General features: G+C 61.8%; 1 protein-coding gene across 1 annotated transcript in view; it reads right to left on the bottom strand.

Annotated features, from left to right (window-relative positions):
• COL16A1 (collagen type XVI alpha 1 chain) overlaps window positions 1-14,518 on the bottom strand; it is a 29,251-nt gene extending 14,733 nt beyond the window's left edge. The window contains exons 1-28 of the mRNA XM_054292509.1: window positions 14,470-14,518; window positions 13,583-13,695; window positions 11,702-11,764; window positions 11,469-11,586; window positions 8,991-9,114; window positions 8,628-8,903; window positions 7,858-7,938; window positions 7,528-7,659; window positions 6,795-6,848; window positions 5,361-5,396; window positions 4,993-5,019; window positions 4,333-4,395; window positions 4,163-4,204; window positions 4,025-4,069; window positions 3,616-3,651; window positions 3,435-3,497; window positions 3,302-3,346; window positions 3,127-3,222; window positions 2,969-3,007; window positions 2,215-2,259; window positions 1,421-1,456; window positions 995-1,105; window positions 879-914; window positions 760-795; window positions 609-683; window positions 472-519; window positions 282-317; window positions 126-179 (exon numbers count right to left, since the gene is read on the bottom strand). Of these exons, the coding sequence (XP_054148484.1) occupies window positions 126-179; window positions 282-317; window positions 472-519; window positions 609-683; window positions 760-795; window positions 879-914; window positions 995-1,105; window positions 1,421-1,456; window positions 2,215-2,259; window positions 2,969-3,007; window positions 3,127-3,222; window positions 3,302-3,346; window positions 3,435-3,497; window positions 3,616-3,651; window positions 4,025-4,069; window positions 4,163-4,204; window positions 4,333-4,395; window positions 4,993-5,019; window positions 5,361-5,396; window positions 6,795-6,848; window positions 7,528-7,659; window positions 7,858-7,938; window positions 8,628-8,903; window positions 8,991-9,114; window positions 11,469-11,586; window positions 11,702-11,764; window positions 13,583-13,658 (1,893 nt within the window). The 5' untranslated portion in view covers window positions 13,659-13,695; window positions 14,470-14,518. The remainder of the gene's footprint in view (window positions 1-125; window positions 180-281; window positions 318-471; window positions 520-608; window positions 684-759; window positions 796-878; window positions 915-994; window positions 1,106-1,420; window positions 1,457-2,214; window positions 2,260-2,968; window positions 3,008-3,126; window positions 3,223-3,301; window positions 3,347-3,434; window positions 3,498-3,615; window positions 3,652-4,024; window positions 4,070-4,162; window positions 4,205-4,332; window positions 4,396-4,992; window positions 5,020-5,360; window positions 5,397-6,794; window positions 6,849-7,527; window positions 7,660-7,857; window positions 7,939-8,627; window positions 8,904-8,990; window positions 9,115-11,468; window positions 11,587-11,701; window positions 11,765-13,582; window positions 13,696-14,469) is intronic.
• Window positions 14,519-15,579: the final 1,061 nt, after the last annotated feature.

The raw sequence follows: 15,579 nt of genomic DNA on the forward strand, positions 1-15,579 counted from the left end.
GGTCCCCTGACCTCCCCACCCCAGATCTCAGCAGGGACAGGGCAGGGACAGGACAGGGACAGAGCAGGGACAGGGACACAGCGGGGACACAGCAGGGACAGGAGTGTCCGCAGTGGTGCACCCACCTTGTCTCCCTTGAGCCCCCTCACACCTGGGTCTCCCTTCTCTCCCGGCGCTCCCTGCACGGAGAATCCACAGCACAGGGGACACCACGGTCCCCAAAACTCATCTCTGACCCCCCTGAGCCCCCAGACCGCCCCCCCAAAAATGTCCCCACTCACCGGTCTGCCCGTGGGTCCCACATGGCCAATGTCCCCCTGAAACGGAGCAGAGCCAGGAACAGAATTAGGGTCGGGATCAGAATTAGGCTCGGGATCAGAATTAGGCTCGGCATTAGCCAAGCCTGTCCCACACCCATGGGACCATCCAGCCATTCCAGGGATGTCCAGAGGGGACAGAGGGGTCACTCACCTTGTCACCCTTGATCCCGGCCAGCTCGGACAGCCCCTCCTGGCCCTGCTGGACACACGTGTGGACCCCAGGGTGTCACCCAGCCCTGGGACAAGGGGGTCCCAGCCCGGGACTGGGGGTCCCGTCCCGTTACTCACCGGCAGCCCCGGCTGCCCCTCGAGGCGCAGCGCAGCGAGGACACGGAGGTGATCGCAGGGCTGGCACGAGTCCCCCTGGTGGGGACAGCAGGGGACAGCTCAGGGGCTGCAGGGACCGAGCAAGGGGTGGCATGGAGGGTCACACACTCACCTTGTCGCCTTTCATGCCCTGGATGCCGGGATCGCCCTGGGAGGGAAAGCAGGAGGTGGGCGCTGCTCGGTGTCCCCCAGGTGGAGATGGGGACACCCAGCCCTGCCCGTGTCACCTACCCTGTCCCCTTTGGGTCCTGCGGGGCCGGGGATGTCCTGGGGAGGGGGAAACAGAGGGAACATCAGGGATGCTGAGGTGACACCGCTCTGTCCCCCATCCCCGGGCTCAGACTCACCGAGATCCCGTCCCTGCCGGGCGCTCCGGGCTCCCCCCGCGGCCCCGGCTGGCCGGGAATTCCGATGGCACCGAGCGTCCCCGCGGTGGGACACGGCTGGCACGGCTCGCCCTGCACGGTGACAGCAGTGACACAGAGCCTGGGGTCGGTGCGGTGGCCCCCGGGATGTCCAGGGCAGCCGCAGGACCGGGGGATGTGACCGTGGCCACCGTGTCACCTCATCCACTGTGTCACTGCACCCACCGTGTCACCCCACCAGTGTCACCGTACCCACTGTGTCACTGTGTGTCACTGCACCCACAGTGTCACCCCTGTCACTGCACCCACCGTGTCACTGCACCCACCGTGTCACCCCACCAGTGTCACCATACCCACCGTGTCACTGCACACACCGTGTCACCTCACCCACCATGTCACCATACCCACCTTGTCTCCTTTCGGCCCCAGCGCTCCAGGGGGACCCTGCAGGAGCAAATTGGGGACGGGGCTGCTTCAGGGAGGCCACGCTGTGCCCCAGCAGTGCCACCCAGCACCCTCAGCTGGCCACCAGCCCCATCACAGGGTGATCCTGGCCTGGAGCGATGCTCCCGCTTCTCCCAAAGCTCCTGGTTTTCCCAAAGCCCTCTCATCTCCTGCTTTTCCCAAAACCCTCTTGGCTCCCAGTTTTTCAAAGCCCTCTCAGTTCCATCTTGGCTCCCGCTTTTCCCAAAGTCCTCTCAGCTCCCAGCTTCCCAAATCTCTCCCAGCTCCTGCTTTTCCCAAAACTCTCTCATCTCCCTCATTTCCCAAAGCCCTCTCAGCTCCTGTTTTCCCCAAACCCCTCTCAGCTCCCAGTTTTCCCTAAGCCCTCTTGTCTCCCAGTTTCCCAAAGCCCTCTCATCTGCTTTTCCCAAATCTGCCTCAGTTCCTGCTTTTCCCAAATCCCTCCCAGCTCCTGGCTTTCCAAATCCCTTTCAGTTCCCGCTTTTCCCAAAGCCCTCTTGGCTCCCTCATTGCCCAAATCTCTCTCAGCTCCCAGTTTCCCAAAGCCCTCTCAGCTCGTGCTTTTCCCAAAGCCCTCTTGGCTCCCCCTTTTCCCAAATCTCTCTCATCTCCTGCTTTTCCCAAATCCCTCTCAGCTCCCGGGCTCAGATCCCGGCCCCTCTCCGGCCAAGCAGCCCCGACCCCGAGCCAAAGACCCGGCCCTGACCCCGGCCTTGGCTCCTGGCTCTGCTACTCACGGCTGTCCCAGGCGATCCTCCGGGGCCAGGAGCTCCCGGGCTGCCCTGGAGCCAGAGATGGGAAAGGCTGAGCTCGGCCAGGGGGACAGCACAGCCCTGGGTGACAGCCCTGTGCCCCCAGAGTGGCACCACAGCCCTGGGTGTGACACCCCTGTCCCCCTGGGTCTGACACCCCTGTCCCCCCGAGGGTGTCACTGTCACCACAGCCCTGGGTGTGACACCCCTGTGCCCTCAGGGTGACATCACAGCCCTGGGTGACACCCCTGTCCCCCCAGAGTGACACCACAGCTCTGTGTGACACCCCCGTATCCCTGGGGATGTCATTGTCACCACAGCCCTGGGTGTGACACCCCTGTCCCCCTGAGTGTGACGCCCTTGTCCCCCCGAGGGTGTCACTGTCACCACAGGCCTGGGTGTGGCACTCCTGTCCCCCTGGGTGTGACACCCCTGTCCCCTCAGGCTGACATCACAACCCTGGGGGTGACACCCCTGTCCCCCCAAGGGTGACACCACAGCCCTGGGTGACATCCCTGTCCCTCTGGGGGTGACACCACAGCCCTGGGTGACACCCCTGTCCCCCCAAGGGTGACACCACTGCCCTGGGTGACACTCCTGTCCCCCCAGGGGTGTCCTGCCCCCCAAGCCATCTCCTTGGGCCACCCAGAGCGGTTGAGGCTGCTCAGCCCTGGTGGATCCAGCTCTGGATGGGGTTCCCATCCCTGGGGGGCACCTGGGACCCCTTCCCCGCACTCACCTTCTCTCCCTTCGCACCTGGGGGGCCACCAGGGTCACCCTGAAAGGGACAAAGGGCGCTGTTAGCCCTGCCGGGGTGCCCTGGCTGTGGGGTGGCACCTTGCCCCTGCCATGGCCATGCCCACCGTGGGGACACCGCCGTGGCACAGGGCTCCTCACCGGCTTCCCTGGCATGCCAACCCCTGGGGAGCCTGGCACGCCCGGGGGTCCTGGTTCACCGGCCAAGCCCTCCGGTCCCACGAGGCCGGGGTCACCCTGGGGGACAATGAGGGGAGGGTGGCAGTGCTGGCAGTGCCACCAGGTGCCATCTGTCACCCCCAAACCCCCCTGGTACCTTCTGTCCCTTGGGTCCCACCACGCAGATCTCTCCAGGCCGGCCCTGCCAGGAGGGGAGGGGGGTGTGAGGGCTCCTGTGGGGGTGCCCAGGGGTGCCCAGGGGTGCCCAGAGGGTGCCCAGCACTACTCACATCACGGCCAGGGCGCCCCGGCTTGCCCTGCAGTCCCCCATCGCCCTTCTCACCCTTCTGGCCCTGCAGGACAGACAGATGTCACCTGTGGTGTCACCCGTGGTGTCACCCAAGGTTGGTGCTGGCACCTCTGCCACCATGCCAGGTGTCCCTGCTGCCATGCCAGGTGGGCTGGACTCACCTTCTGCCCCTCAGCGCCAGCTGGGCCCGGGAGTCCCTGCATGGGAAAAAGGGGGCAAAGAGGGGGACAAAAAGGGGACAAAGAGGGGGACAAAAAGGGGACAAAGAGGGCTTGGGTGGGTGCCCAGGTGGGTTCGTGAGGCTGCCCAGGTGGGCTCATGCAGGGTGCCCAGGTGGGCGTGGGTGGGTGCCCAGGTGGGCTCGTGCAGGGTGCCCAGGTGGGTGAGCAGATGAGCTTGGGAAGGTGCCCAGGTGGGCTTGTTCAGGGTCACCTCCTGCTCCTTTCATGCCCACAGAGAGCTGGACCCGCAGAGCTGGACCCCCCACCCCATCCCAGGGCAGGGAGACCCCCCCAGTGTCCCAAATTTGTCCCCAAAGTGTCCCAAATTTGTCCCCGCAGTGTCACTTACCACCTGCCCACGCTGCCCCTTCTCACCCCGCGGCCCCTCGGCACACTGGGAGGAGGAAGAGGAGGAGGAGGAGGAGGAGGTGAGAGGGGAGGCAGGGATTTGGGGAGGGGGATTTGGGGAGGGTCTGGGGGGTCTCACCTGCACGGGGCCGTCGGGGTGGGTGCGCACACAGTCCATGCCCTGCGGAGAGGGGAGGTGGCTCAGGGACGGGGTGGATTTGGGGGCACAGGGGCACCCCCAGGGCATCCCCGTGTGCCAGGGAGGCAGCAGGAGGGGACACAAGGGACAGGGACACCAGGGACACTCACACGGTCACCCTTCTCCCCTTTGCCACCCGCCGTGCCAGGGAGGCCCCGCTCGCCCTTGGTGCCCTGCAAGAGACGGAGGGTGAAAAATGGGCACAGGGAGGGGGACAAGTGGGCACAGGGAAGGGGACACAGGGAGGGGGATAAAGGGGCACAGGGTGGGTGACAAGTGGGCACAGGGAAGGGGAGAAATGGGCACAGGGTGGGTGAAAAATGGGCACAGGGTGAGTGAAAAATGGGCACAGGGAAGGGGACAAACAGACACAGAATGGGTGACAAATGGGCACAGGGAAAGGGACAAGTGGGCACAGGGAAGGGGACAAATGGGCACAGGATGGGGGACAAGTGGGCACAGGGAAGGGGACAAATGGGCACAGGGTGGGTGACAGACACAGGGTGGTGAAAAACGGGCACGGGGTGGGTTAAAAATGGGCACAGGATGGGTGACAAATGGGCAAAGGATGGGGGACAAACAGGTACAGGATTGATGAAAAACTGGCACAAAGTGGGTGTAAAATGGGCACAGAGTGGGTGACAAATGGGCACAGGGAGGGTGACAGACACAGGGTGTCCCCACGTCCCCATGTGTGCCCACAGCTCCTGGCACAGCATCCCCACATTCCTGCTGCAGCTCTGGGTGTCCTGGGCAGGTGACAAACCAACCTTGGGACCTGGCGGACCGAGGGTGACCTGTGGACACAGGACAAAGGTGTCTCCAAGGTGGCAGCAGCAGAGCCCTGAGCCCAGCACAGTCCCCAGTGTCCCAGCATTCTGTCCCCAAGTGCCACCATGGGGCACGAGGTGTCCCAATGGCTGCCACCCCCCCGCCATCCCCCCCACACCCCAGCCAGCTGTTGTTGTAGGAATGGGGCCACATCTGGAAAGGATCAGGGCCCTTTCAGATGTTCCAGGGGCAGGAGGAGCTGTAGCATCGTGGGGGGCTGGGGACAGTGGCTCAATGGCTTTTGTCACCCCCAGGTCACAGCCCAGCCCGGCCAGCCCGGGGTCCCCATGCCCGGTGCCACACTCACATTTCCTGGTGCCATCTGGGGCGAGCAGGGAGGGCACTGCAAGAGACGGGGGGTGGGAGATTGGAGCGGCTGCACGCACTGCCCGTGGCACCCCAAACACCAGGGCACCCAAAAACCCAGAGCACCCCAAACCCAGAGCACCCCAAACACCAGAGCACCCAAAAACCCACAGAACCCCAAACCCAGAGCACCCCAAACACCAGAGCACCCAAAAACCCACAGAACCCCAAACCCAGAGCACCCCAAACACCAGAGCACCCAAAAACCCACAGAACCCCAAACACAGAGCACCCCAAACCCAGAGCACCTCAAACACCAGAGCACCCAAAACCCAGAGCACCCCAAATGCCAGAGTATCCCAAACCCCACAACACTCCCAAATCCCAGAGCACCCCCAAAATGCCACAGCATTCCAAACCCACAGCACCCTCAAAACCTTACAGGACCCCAAAACCCCACAGCACCCTCAAACTCCACAGCAACCCCAAACCCCACAGCACCCCCAAACCCCAGAGTACTCCCAAACCCCAGAACACCCCAAATGCCAGATCACCCCAAACCCCACAGCACTCCCAAACCCCACAGCACCCCAGAACCCCATAGCACTCCCAAATCCCCACAGAACCCCAAACCCCACAGCACCCCTAAACCTCACAACACCCACAGACCCCAGAGCACTTAAAACCCCAGAGCACCCAAGAACCTTTTGCACCTGGCTCGGTTTTTCTCTGTAAAGAATTTTGTTATTTTGCCTTTTACTAAAACTTTTTTGTTTCCACCACTCCCACAGAAGCCATCCTGCTGATTTTATACCTTCTAATTTAGCTGAGCTATGTTGGGTGTGAAATAGATCTCCAAGAGCTTATGAGACCATTTATCACCCTCCACCCTGATCTGCACGCTGGGACATCCCCGTGATGGCATGAGGGATCCCAGAGATGTTCAGGGATGAGGAACAGATCCCAGAGACATTCAGGGATGAGGAACAGGAGCACTGGAGATCTGCACCCACCCCAATCTGCACCCTGGGACATCCCTGTGGTGGGATCAGGCATCCCAGAGATGTTCAGGGATGAGAAACAGATCCCAGAGATGTTCATGGATGAGGAACAGATCCCAGAGACATTCAAGGATGAGGAACAGATCCCAGAGACATTCAGGGATGAGGAACAGGAGCTCTGGAGACGTTTCCCAGCTCTGGCAGACGCTCGGAGGGAACAAAGAGGCCCTTGGCCAGAGCTGGGCTGGCTCCAGCAGCAGCACGGAGCCAGTGGGGCCTCAGTCCCTGCTCGGGGGAGCAGAGCAGCCGCTCCTCACGGCGTCCCTGCAGCGCTGGGAGAGCCCAAATTGGCAGGGACAGAGCCAGCCGGGCTGTGGGACAGTGGTGGCACCGTGGGTGGCACTGGGAGGGGAGCAGGGCTGGCACACGCTCACCTTGTCCTTGGGATTGTCCCTCAGGTTGGTCCTTCCCGAGGCTCTGCCTGGCTCCTGCAGGGAGGGAAGAGCTGGTGGGAAGAACCTGGAGCATCCCAGCCCTGGGTGCTCCCTGTCCATGAATCCTGGGTTTGTCCTGCTTGGGCATCCAGGGAGGAGGAGGAGGCAGCGGTGGGACCTTCCTGTCCCTCATCATCCCCTCGGGTCACAGACACCTCCCTCCCTCCCTCCTGAACCTCATACTGGGTGGAAAAAGTGAGGAAGGGATTTTCCAGGGGCTGGAGCAACAGGATGGGAACGGGGATGGGGATGGGGATGGGATGGGATGGGCTGGGATGGGATGGGATGGGATGGGATGGGGACAGGGATGGGGACAGAAATAGGGACTGGGATGGGACTGGGAGGGGGATGGGAACAGGGATGGGAACGGGGATGGGAACGGGGACAGGGGACCCAGGATGGGGATGGGGACTGGGATGGGAATGGGATGGAATGGAACGGGGACAGGGATGGGGACAGAAATAGGGACTGGGATGGGACTGGGATGGGGATGGGAACGGGGATGGGGACTGGGATGAGAATGGGGATGGAGATGAAGATGGGCTTATCATCTCCATCCCCAGGGACAGAGACAGGATGGGGACCCAGGATGGGGATGGAGATGGGAACAGGGACTGGAATGGGGACTGGGATGGGACCAGGATGGGCACGGGGTGGCACTGCCAGAGCTCACAGTGCCCAGCGGCTCCTCCAGGCAGAAGCAGCGGGTGAACACCCTGCCCTCGGGCTGCGGCACCATCTCGATCAGGTTGCTGCTCTGCATCAGCTCCGCTTGCCGGCGGGTCTTGGGCGTTTCCGTCTGGCACTGCAGGGACACAGCAGGGTCAGAGAGAGGCGTGGGGACGGGCAGCATGAGGCGGTGACACAAAGGGGACAGACACTGCGCCTCAGTTTCCCCTGTGGGTTAAACCCTGAGCCTGCACAGGGCAGCTCCAGGGTCCAGGGTTGGGGTGGGGGCACTCAGGGGCACTCAGTGGCACTCAGGGGCACCAGGGTCACTCACCCCGCTGGCCGAGATCTCGCAGCACCCTTCCTGCCTGGCCAGCTCGGCGTCGCAGTAGATCTGAGCTTGCTGGAGGTCAAACTGCAGCAGGACATGGGTGACAGGTCAGGGGTAGCCCTGACACCACAGACAGTGCCAGGGGCACCCATTGGCACTCAGGAGCACCAACCCTGGGGCACTCATTGGCACACAGGGGCACTCATTGGCACTCGGAGCACTGACGCCAGGGCATTCATTGGCACTCAGGGGCACTCATTGGCACTCAGGGGCACTGACGCTGGAGCACTCATTGGCACTCATTGGCACTCATTGGCACTCATTGACACTCATTGGCACTCAGGGGCACTGACCCTGGAGCACTCATTGGCACTCATTGGCACTCATTGGCACTCATTGACACTCATTGGCACTCAGGGGCACTGACCCCAGGGCACTCAGTGGCACTCATTGGCACTCATTGGCACTCATTGACACTCATTGGCACTCAGGGGCACTGACCCCAGGGCACTCAGTGGCACTCAGGGGCACCAACCCCGGGGTACTCACTGGCACTCATTGACACTCATTGGCACTCAGGGGCACTGACCCTGGGGCACTCATTGGCACTCAGGGGCACTGACCCAGGGCACTCACTGGCACTCAGGGGCACTCATTGGCACTCACTGACACTCAGTGGCACTCTGGGGCACTGACCCCAGGGCACTCATTGGCACTCAGTGGCATTCATTGCCACCCATTGGCTCTCATTGGCACCGACCCCTGTGACTCACCCTGACCGGGGTGCCACGCACGGCGTCCAGCCCCAGGAAGGCGTTGCCCTCGGGTGCCAGCGCTCTCCTTGGCGCCAGTGGCTTGGAGGAGATGGAGGCGCAGTCCAGGTGCACGGACACGGCCTGGCTCTGCACGGCCAGCACCACCTTGTGCCAACGCCCGTCGAACAGTGACGCCACCGCCTTGCCCGCGAATGTGGCGCTCACAAAGGTGGCACCCGGTGCCCGCGCCTGGAACTCCAGGCTCCTCTCAGGGCCGTGCACGGACAGGGAGAGCTGGGCACACAGAGGGGACAGTGGCACGCTCAGAAACAGCTCCTGGTCATTCCTGGGGTGTCCCCACCACGTCCCCCCGGGGTGTACCTGGGGGTATCCCTGGCGGTCGGTGACCTGGAAGAGGTACCAGTGCTCCCCGGTGCTGTTCTTCTTCAGCAGCAAGGTGAGGACCAGGGTGAAGGTGGGGGGCAGCCCCCGGGGGAACACCTGCCTGTGGGGACAGCTCTTGGGGTGCTCTGGGGCTGGAGATGGCACCAAGGAGGGTGGCACCCATCCACAGGGCATTTTCAGGTGGCAGCACCACCCCAACAACCCCCAGTGGGTCCTGCCCTGATCTGTCCCCACTGGTGGCACCCATCCATAGGACAATTTCAGGTGGCAGCATCACCCCAACAACCACTTGTGGGTCCTGCCATGAGCTGTCCCCACTGGTGGCACCCATTTTCGGGCACTTTCAGGTGGCAGCATCACCCAATAAACACCAGTGGGTCCTGCCATGAGGTGTCCCCACTTGTGGCACCCATTTTAGGGCAATTTCAGGTGGCAGCAGCACCCCAACAACCCCCTGTGTGTCCTGCCATGAGCTGTCCCCACTGGTGGCACCCATATGACACTTTCAAGGTGCCAACACCACCCAACAACCCCCAGTGGGTCCTGCCGTGGTCTGTCTCCATTGGTGGCACCCCAGATGGCATCACAGTGGGTTCTGCCCCACACTGCCACCCCTGCTGGCATGGCTGCAGCTCTTATCCCAAAATTTTGTCCCAGGCCAGGCAGGAAATGCATCCATCATCCCCAGGGAGGCCCTGGCAGCCTTTCCCAGCCCATTCAGCCACTGGAAATATTTGCTCCGGGCTCTGCTCCGCTCCCAGATTTGGCTGCACACCCTCAGCTTTCCAAGCCACTGCTCTGGATCTGGACCAAGGGATGGGCACTGGGACCAGGCCAGCAGTGCCCTCTGCTCTCCATGGGGCACAGGGACACCCTGACAGGGCGCTGAGGTGGGTGGGCACCCGTAGGATCTCACAGGATCTCTGTGCCCATCTCCAGACTCCCCAAAGCTGAATTTGCTGTGCCCCAAGCCAAGAACAACACCAGCCTGGATTCTCCACCATCCATCCAAGGGTTTGGCTGCCCAGGCTGGATCTGCTGGCCCTCTGGAGAGCCCCATGCCCAGCACAGCTCCGAGCCAGCCCCGGGGCAATGTGGGGACACGCCACAGCCATTTCCTGCAGGACGTGGATCTGCTCCCACCTTGCCACGCTGCAGCGTCCCTGCCAGCCCTGGCACCGTGGGCACTGAGGGGACAAAGGCCAGTCACCCTGTGCCTCCCAACAGCCCCACACACACCCAGCAGTGCCTGCTCAGAGCCTCTGGAGCTCGTCTGGACCCCGCAGGCTCTGCCAGGAGCAGCCACAGAGCAGTCACAGAACCCTGCTTGCGCAAGGTTTGGCCAGCAGCCAGCAGAGCAGTGGCAGCCTGGGGTTTACTTTCGAGGAGAAAAGTGTTGGGGCAGCCTCGGGGTCCCCAGTGTCCCCACAGGTGACACAGAGCTGCCTGGCAACCCTGGCACCAGCTAGGGGCAAGGCCCACCCAGTGTCACAGACACATTTTATGAAAAATCCTTTCCTTAGGATTTTTCCTCCTGAGAAGCTGAGAAGCCTCAGGAACAAAATGTAAACAATGATTATCTGCTGCTGTGGAATGCAACAGGGGCATCTGGGATTGGTCTCATGTTAATTGTTTCTAATTAATGGCCAATCACAGTCAGCTGGCTCCGACTCTCTGACACAGAAGCTTTTGTTATCATTCCTTCTTTTGCTATTCTTAGCCAGCCTTCTGATGAAATCCTTTCTTCTATTCTTTTAGTACAGTTTTAATATAATATATTATCATATATTAATATACTATATACTATATACTATATTATATATTATATATTACATATATTATATATAGTATATAGTATATACTATATTATATATAGTATATAGTATATAGTATATAGTATATAGTATATACTATATACTATATACTATATACTATATTATATATTATATATTATATATTATATATTATATATTATATACTATATATATTATATGTAATATATTATATATTATATAATGTATTGTATAATATGTAATATTATATATTAATATATTATATTATAATATATATCATAAAATAATAAATCAGCCTTCTGAAACATGGAGTCAGATCCTCGTCTCTTCCCTCATCCTCAGCCCCCCGTGAACACCGTCACAACCCAGCTGCACCCAGACCCCAAATTTACACCTGGAGGAGCTCTGGGTCACCTGAGGGTCACTCAGGGCCACCCCAGAGGTCACCCAAGGCCACTTCAAGGGTCATGCAAAGCCACTCACTGCGTGGGCTGGACACGGAGCTGCCTGGCATCCCTGGCATGAGCTAAGGGCAAAGCCCACCCAGGCGCATCCAGACCCCAAATGTACACCTGGAGGAGCTTTGGGCCACCTGAGGGTCACTCAGGGCCACCTCAGAGGTCACCCAAGGCCATTTTATATGTCACCCAGTGCCACTCACTGCGTGGGCTGGACCAGGGGCACGGTGCCCAGGCGCAGCACCGCCGGCCCCCGGGCGCTGCGGATCTTCTTGATGGATGAGATCTTGAGCAGGTCGAACCTTTTAACCAGGTTAAACCCTGCAGGACAGAGCAGGGGACATGAAACCCGGCCCTGGGGCAGGTGACAGTCCCCAGGCAGGTCACAGAGCCCATCCTGGGGTGCCAGGGGATCCCTGAGAGGGTCTTTCCTTACCGGTGACATTCTCGTACTTGTCCCCAAGCAGATCCTCGTCCCAGAGCTGCGGGCACAGCTCCCCTGTGGGGCAAACCAGCTGTCACTGTCACTGTGTGTCCCCAGGCAAGCAGGGTGGCACCACACAGAGCTCCACAAGGCCAGGAGGGTCTGGGGGTGCTGCCAGGAGCCGGCCCCAGCCCCCTGAGGCAGTGCAGAGCAAATAAACCCTGCTTCAGAGGGGACAGAGATTGGGAGGGGACAGAGATTGGGAAGGGACAGAATTGGGAGGGGACAGAGATTGGGAGAGACAGAGATTGAGAGGGGACAGAGCTTGGGAGGGGACAGAGCTGGCGCTGCTGCCTCCCACAGGTGAAGCGCTTTCCCAGCTCTGTTTTGCCCGCAGACAGCCCCGCGGCTGCGATCAGCATCAGGAGGCTGGGCCGGCTGCCAGGGACACCCACAGCGCCATCGACAGCTGTCCCTTCCTGGTGACAGCTCAGAGCCGGTGGCCCTCGGGGACAGGCGCGAGGGTCCAGCCCGAGGCCGAGGAGCAGGAAATGCCGTGTCAGGGGCGGTCACGGGGGTGCTGCTGCTGCTTGCAGGGATAAATCACGGCCCCGGCAGCGCCGAGCCACCTCCAGATGCGCCAGATGTTGGGAGGTGCGAGATAAAGGAGTAAACAAGGGGAGAAGGGAAGGATTTGTTTTGTCTCCGTGCAAAGCGGCCCTGGAGCAGGATGGGCACCAAAGACTCTCCCACCCCTTCCTAGGATGTTCCTGAGGGTCTCTGAGCCCCCCCCAGACCCTCCCCACCTCTGTCAAGAGTTTGGCAGCACCGTGTTTGTGGCCCAGGCTGACCAGGGGCCAGCAGTGGTGTGGGGACATGCCTGGGCCAATGTCACAGCAGTGAATGTCACAGCCAGGGTAGAGTCCCCCTCTCTCAACCTCAGCAGGGCAGGGGACACCAAGGAGCGTAAATCACCCCAGTGCCACCCCTCTGGAGCTCTGGGAAGGGAAAATCTTGCCTCTGTCTCTCAGGAAAGGCCGTGCCAGGCAGCAGGAGCGGATGACAGTGACAGTGACAGTGGCAATGTCCCCTCCCGCCTGATGCAACCCCGGTGTCGCTTCCAGCAGCTCCTCCTCCGGAGCCCGGGGCTCATCCCACACCGGGACCCATCCCTGTCCCTTTTTCCATCCCTGTTCCTTGTCCCTGTCCCCATCCCTGTTCCCTATCCCTATTTCTATCTCTGTTCCCCCATCCCTTTCCTGTTCCCTGTTCCCATCCCTGCTCACCATGCCTGTTTCCATCCCTGTTCACCCATCCCTTTTCCCATCCTCATTCCCCCATCCCTGTTCCCCCCATCCCTGTTCCCTATCCCTGCTCCCATCCCTGTTCCCCATCCTCAGGCATTGTCCCCCTGTCCCCAGCTGCACCTGGACACCCCCAGCCCTGCACCACCGTGTGGATCATGGCCAAACCTCTTCAGGACTCGCAGTTGGAGGCCAAACCTCCCTCGGGAGCTCCGTGCATCCTCACCCTGCCCTGTCCTGGCTCACCTGCCCTGTCCTGGTTCACCTGCCCTGGCTGTCACCGAGTGTCACCAAACCCCATCTGTCCCCATGCCAGGGCACTGGGGGCAGTGTTGGGGTGTCCCAGGCTGGCTCTCCACAGTCGGGCTGGCTCAGGTCCTCCCTCCCTGGCCCCCTACCCACAGGGGATGCTGAGCAAAGCCCCAGAGCTCACTCTGGAGCCACCATTCTGGTCCTGGCATGTGGGGACCTGGCACAGGTCACAGTGTCTGTGGTCACCTCTGCTCTGGCACCCCTGGGCTGACCCAGCTGGGACAGGGACAGAGGAGGAGGGATGTGGCTCCCAAGACCTTCTCCCGGTGTTCCTTACCTTCCGCTGGCAGCGGCTCCTTCCCCTGGCAGGCGCTGATGAGCCCGGCGAGCACCAGGGCCCAGAGACCCCTCATGGTGCCCCTGGCAGAGGCTCAGGGCCCTCAGGGCCACCTGCAAGGGACAGACCCTGAGATGGGCACCTGGTTGCCCACACCAGTAAAGCCACCAGCATGGAGTGGCACTGACCCTCCTGCCCATCGCTCGGTGATGTTTTGGGGGGTCAGAGTGGCACCTATCCATCTGCTCTACACCCAGCCCAAGCCACAGCATCCCAACACCCCTGGGTGTCAAAGGCCAGCACTCAAATTTACTCCAAACATTCAGAAATGCAATGATTGAAGTTTTTCCCGGAGTGGAACCGGGTGCACCCACCCGGGAAGGTCTCAGCACCTCCCGTTCCATCTCCCGGCCCCGCGTGGATCCACGGAGATGAAATCAGGTCGGGGTATCCCTGCAGGTCACCCCGACCTGGCCCCTCTCCTGCTTCCTGCCACGAGGCAAGCCGGGGCTGCCGGCAGGGCCCGGAGCCGGGACAGACGGACAGACGGACACCGCCGGCTCCGGGGCTGCTGCCAGAGCGGGACATCCCCGTCCTTCCCCCCCTGCCCCGCCTGCTCGGGGCTCTCTGGCACCCCCAGATCTTCCCAGCCCCCCTGTCCCCCCACAGCCCCTTCACCGCTTGTCCCCTGTGCTGCCACCCGGCTCCTCTGGCCCGTGCCACCCCTTGTGCCACCTCCGCTCCGTTCCTCGCCTTCCCCGCGCCGCACCCTCCGCACCGGCGGGTCCCCGCGGCCCCGGGGCGGGATTAACGCCGGGGATTAACGGGGAATCCCCCTCGTCCCGTCCCGCCGCAGGGCCGGGCTGCTCCGCGCTCCCGGGGCTCACCTGCGCGGGGCTCGGCGGGGACAGGGGCCGCGGGACACCGGGACACCGGGAATTCCACCGCGGGACACCGGGAACTCCGCTGGAGAGCGGGACACCGGACACCGGGAGCCGCCCCCGCCGCCTTCCCCGCCTCCCTCCGGGGGGAGCCCGAGACGCCCCCCAACCCCCCCTTCCCCAACCCGGGGGAGCCGCCTTGGCATCCCCGCCCTCCTCCTCCTCCTCCTCCTCCTCCTCCTCCTCCTCCTCCGGGCGCCTCCCCCGGCAGCGCCTCCGCTCCCTCCCCACCCTCCTTCCCCTCTCCGGCCCAGACGAGGGGAACCCCAATCCCGGGAATTGGGATGGGGTGTATCCCATTCCCTGTCTGCCATCCTTGTGGAGCGGCTCTTCCTCCCCACACGGAGCTGAGGGCACACACTGGTGGCGCCGCTGGTGGCACCGCTGGCCAGAATGTGTCCCCAAGGAAGGAGGGTGTCCCTCAAGGATGCTCCTCCGCGGGCACAGCCCCAGGAGCAGCTCCGGGCAAACCCCGAGGGCTGCCAGCCCGCTGTGTGACACGGAGCTGCTGTCCCCTCCCTGCGCCTCGGGGGTGCCTTGGGGACACTCTGGCTCAGGGCCAGGTGCCCCGGGGTCAGAGCGATGAGACGGGATGGCTGTTGCCACCATCCCTGCTGCTGGCACCGCGTCCTGCTGATTTCCCAGAGCCCTGCCAAGCCCTGGGATCTCGGGATGTGCCAGCCTGCAATGCTGCCCCGGGATGTGCCACCCTGCAATGCTGCCCCGCGGCCTGGCTGCCCCATCGTCCCATTCCCATGCGTGCCAGGCCACCCTGACCCCCCAAAACCAGGCAGAGAACGAGCCCAGCTCATGTAATTTTAGGTCTGGAGGGTGCAAAGCATCCTCTGGCATCGCCATGGCTGTGTCACCGTGGCACAGGGACCCTCAGGATGGCCCAGCTGCGTTTTCTCCCAAATTGTGATGGATCTGTTCAGGCTGCAGCTTTAGAGACGCGTGAGGGACGCGTGGATCTCAATAAAGTGGCTAATTAAGAACGGCTGCTCGTGCAGAGGCAGTAAATGAGCTGTCGTGGGCAACCCCAGCCAGTCCCGGCGA

This window comes from Melozone crissalis, unplaced genomic scaffold, assembly GCF_028551555.1.
Source record: "Melozone crissalis strain CALT ecotype California unplaced genomic scaffold, PUWL_Pcris_2 ptg000111l_1, whole genome shotgun sequence".
NCBI lineage: Eukaryota > Metazoa > Chordata > Aves > Passeriformes > Passerellidae > Melozone > Melozone crissalis.